Source organism: Dendronephthya gigantea, unplaced genomic scaffold (assembly GCF_004324835.1).
Source record: "Dendronephthya gigantea isolate DGI-Jeju-01 unplaced genomic scaffold, DenGig_1.0 000011F, whole genome shotgun sequence".
NCBI lineage: Eukaryota > Metazoa > Cnidaria > Anthozoa > Malacalcyonacea > Nephtheidae > Dendronephthya > Dendronephthya gigantea.
The window spans coordinates 2,239,358-2,244,164 of NW_021163021.1; the positions used below are offsets into that span (position 1 = coordinate 2,239,358).

The 4,807-nt window shown below is 37.4% G+C and overlaps 1 protein-coding gene across 1 annotated transcript; it reads left to right on the top strand.

Moving 5' to 3' along the window:
* Nucleotides 1-2,739: 2,739 nt before the first annotated feature.
* Nucleotides 2,740-4,312, top strand: LOC114518680. The gene is made up of 3 exons (XM_028538686.1): nt 2,740-3,067; nt 3,173-3,387; nt 3,530-4,312. Exons 1-3 carry the CDS (start codon nt 2,872-2,874, stop codon nt 4,310-4,312), a joined length of 1,194 nt encoding a protein of 397 aa, XP_028394487.1. The 5' UTR covers nt 2,740-2,871.
* The last annotated feature ends 495 nt before the right edge of the window (nt 4,313-4,807 follow it).

Here is a 4,807-nt window from a genome sequence, read left to right on the forward strand (position 1 = left end):
AAGACAGCGTAAAAAGGTAATATAGAAATATGACGGGAACGTTTCGTTAGGAAGTGTAGAGATTATAGTTGAGAGCCATAGAGGCTTACATATGCGGTAAAATAGAGTTATTCACACATATAGCATGGTAGGCATTACTGAACTTTACGCCAATAATACAAACATTTGTAATCATTTATAGAAACTCGAAGACCTTCTAGAAGCAAGTAAATCTCCACAAAACGATTCATCTTCAAGTGAAAATGAATCCGAAGCCGAAGGGCCACAAAGTTTCTCTAATTTGGAGACGTTAGACGAAATACCCAACATTCAAAGCACAGAGGAAGACCGAGTGGAGAAACAGATGAAGATTTTAAACACAAGAGAAAGGTCAACACAAACAAGGAAAAAACAAGGGACCAGGTCGATCAGAACACAAACGACATCCACTTCGTTTTTGACCTCTTTGGAAGCGCAAACGGTTGTGAGCGACAGTGATAACATGCCTTCATGTGATTTTGAAACAGAAACACCAGATTTCGTGCAATCTACAATTACAGACGTTGACGTTAGGAGCATGAAGAGCAGCAGTTCAAGCGCAGAGCCCATAACAGTTCGCTTACATAGTGACTTTGACATTCCAGAGGAATCGTTGTCCACTCTCAGTGACGACAGCAGCGGAGAAGATACCGATTCTGACAAACGAAGAGTTCTAGAGCATGGCAAGTCCCCACAAGACCAGATCAAATTTATTGTCTTCGAAGAAGCGATTCTAGATGTCTTTGGTCAATGCGGTCAGTGTGGTGCAAAATGTGTTGTGACCATTGCAAGTCAAATTGGTTCCTCGTGTTGCATTGGTGTCACATGTACGGTCCAGCCTGAGCATAATTTTCAGTGGACGACTGGTCCCTCGTTATCCAAAATGCCAGTATTTCATCTGCTACTAGCATCTGGCATTCTCGCAACCGGAATGGAATCCTCAAAAGTTCTTTGTCTATTTCGTTCGCTGAACATTCCTAACCTGAAGCAACGGGAGCTGTCGAATATCTTAAAGAATTATGTCATTCCCTCAGTTTATGAAGTGTGGAAAGAGGAACAATCCGCTAGGTTACGGGATATAGGAGATGAACGAATTGTCATTGCATCGGATATGCGCGTTGATAGTCCTGGTCACAGTGGGCTTTTTGGATCAGGCAGTACGCTGGACATGGGACGGAATATCATATTAGATACCCAAGTAATCAAAGTAAGTTTGAAACCTGAATATGGGAAATTTAATATAAAATTCCCAGTAAAATAAAATTGGATGAAGAAATGTGCTTTTTGGATATCTAAGTTCTTTACATATTCTTGTTTTTTAAGTCCACTGAAGTGAAGAATTCCAACGCTATGGAACTGGAATCCCTTAAGAGACAGTTGAAATACTTGGAGGACAATGGCACTAAAGTTGACAAGTTGGTTACAGATAGGCATATCCAAGTGTCCGCATACATGGCAAACGAGAAGCCACAGGTGGAGCATGCCTATGATGTATGGCATGTAGCAAAGGGTACAGTAAAACATTATAACTAATAAATCTGAAAATAATTTGCTTTATATGCCAATTATACCCTTTTTGGTGACCTGCAATACCAATACAGTACTGCTCAGAAGTAACTTAACACTGCGTTCGCGTTCCGTTTGCGTTCCAATCTCGTTCCGAACGCGACCGGAACGCGTTCCGAACGCGTTCCAAAATGCGTTCCATTGCGTTCCGAACGCGTTCCATAAAATATTTGGAACGCGTTCCTCGGTTAATTAAAAACCGCGTTTCTACTTCGGAAATTTCTGAGTTGAGTAAGGTTGTTCCCGATGACCCAATCGGAAATTCGGGAATACACTAATACACTATACAGTACTCTATAGCGATCACAGACACAGTTTGGGGATAAATTGGAAAAATACAAAAATTATTTGAAATACACAAAGAATTGCAAATGTGACAAAACTAATGATCTAAAAACTTTTGGCTTTAAAATCGAATACCAGAATTTCGAATATTTGTTTTCACGACAATATTAAACGGCAATGTTGCTAGAACCAACTTTGTTGACACAAATGAAATAAAAGCTTTCTCCTCGTCAAAAGGCAAAACAAAGTGGTAAAAAAATCACTGAACTGAGACGAAGACAATAGACGGGGTTAAAAAAAATTCTTACATAACAATTATCAAAAGCCGTTTCTCGAAGTGGTAGACCTTAGGCTTAGTCCTTATTTCGAATATTTGTTTTTCGAAGTACATGACCCCAAGGGCACTGCTGCTAAAACTATATTTCACACAATTATATGCTTCCTACTTGTCAAAAGCAATGAGCGTCTTTGAGCGCTCTCAGTGGAACATGTCATTACATGATACACAAAACTGTCAAAACATGTTGATCAAAAACAGACAATAGAGCGATTAGAGGGGGTCATAAAAAATCCGTTTAAAAATACAAGAAAAATTGCGAATCGAATGTTACAAAACTGATCATCACAAACCTTTCGCTTTCAATTTTTTTATAGTAAATCAGAATTTTGATGATATTTATGATAATCGCCTTTATGATTTGTAAAAATTGATATTGTTGGTGAGTTTTACTAAACTCACTACCGTCTGCCTATTACGTATTCATCACACTATCGCACTTGATCATAGCATACCGCTTGATCATTAGCAACCATTAGCGGGTTTGAGGTAATTAAAATATGAGCTGTGGAGGTTATTTTTATTCGTGACTCACACAAGTTGAAACAATAATAAAACCGTAGTTCCATGCCAAACACTTTATTCTGCGATCTACACCCTGTGCGATCTTCACTCTCTGACACCTCGGCGAAACTTTTGTGGTTGGTTTTTGGCTTAATTTTGAGATGGCTTCTTTGCGAAAACTCATTCGTGAGCCAGCAAAACGTATGCTGATATTCTTCAGCGTTGACCAGACGACGACTGTGCTGGATACAGCGAAAGTAAAGGAAATTATAGAAGGGGACAAAATTGAAGAGGGAGCAGAAGTGCTTGTAAAATTTGGAAAAGATGATTTCGAAGCAAGGATAATTAAGCTTCACGGTAAGCAATAAGTACACCTCGTAGTCTATATATTATTTAAACTTTGGCTTCCTTCCTGACAATCTTGTGGTAGTTGAATAACATACTGAGTTTACTTCTGTATAGACGATCCTGGCGTGCTGCTCGAAGCAGAAACGGAGTTTTTGACTCAGATGTTTGGGGGGGAAAATGATGCACACGACGCAGACAAAGAAAACCAAACCCCGACCGCTGAACCAAATGCGAAGAGGCCTCCATTGGCAAATAAGACCAATTCACCACAGGCAACAAAGAAACGAAAAAAACCCGGAGATCAATCGAAGGCCAAAAAAGCGAAGAAGGTATAGTCACACTACAGGTCATTGAGATTGCATGATGCTAGGGCCTGAAACTGTCAACCATTGGCATTGATCCTAATAATCTTAAATTGGTTTACAACAGTTCAACAAGTAGTCACAACCACTTTATTCTTCTTGTATTTAGTTAATCAACATAGAAGCAGAGTCATTGCCTGATGAGCCATATGGTAATGCTGATGGGGAAGAACCTTGTGGAACAAAAGAACCACTGTCATTTATGCATCCCATGGAACAAGAAAAGGTGAGAAGATTGGTGGCTGAATACCAAAAACTTGATGAGAAAGAAGTTGGTGTTCAGACAGATTGTGTTCCATCAAATGAAGTTGGTATACAAATAAATTCTAAAGAAGATCAGCCAAAGATGATGAACCAGTGTTCCTGTCATGATGTCCTGCTGGAAAAGGTATCAATCCTAGAAAGTAAACTAGATAAGCTTGTTTCAGCATTAGAAAATCCAAAGCAAAAAGAGAACAGTTTTGCTCAAGAGCCACTGAGTTTTGATAGTTTTGATGAAGATTCGGAGATAATGCGATCAATTTCAGAAGCTGCATCTATTTGTTCGAACAATATACTCGGAATGAACATTACAACAACTGAACCAGAAAGTATTACCTCTCCATCTGTGTCCACACTTTCACCAATGAATTATGATGAATTATTCAAGAAAAGTTCATCAGTTTCAAACTATGCAAAAAATCTAGTGTTTGAAATGTTTGATGAAGAAGAGCTAAAGGTTTCAAACTGTTCTGGTTCTCATCAGAAAAAATCATTAGAGAAAGATCCTCGCATGGACTTAATTAAAGAAGCAACATTTAAAAAGTTCCCTACGGAAGATAGAAGAAAAACATGGGCTGTATGTAGAAAGGCAATTGACAGTGCGATAAGGAAACTAAGATATAAACAGTAATCATATCAGCACTCATAAACAAAAATAATTCCAAATAAAAGAAACTTGGTCATATATAGATAGCACAATCATTGATATAATGAACATCATTATTGTACATATTAAAACATTTCTACATTTTGCATGCACTATAATTTAATATATTTTTAACCTAGCTATTGTTATCATAAGAAATGTATATAATATTAATAAGTTATTTGTCATTTAATAAAAGAAAATATTGTCAAAGAAACAATTTGCTTGATTTTAAAGGTAGTTAGGTCAACCTTTATGCAATTTGACAAAATAATGCTCAATGATTAGTAGATTGTCAACAGTAAACTGCTAATTGATATATTATTTGATAAAGCAATGAGTAATAATGTAATATTGCCAAGCAATAGAACTATAGAAGTATCATACCTTTTTTTGTGGTGAAACCTTTGGTATATAACCTTTCAAACCTCTAGGTCATCTTTTAACACAATGAAGTGGGTAAAATTTCAGTGTAAAATG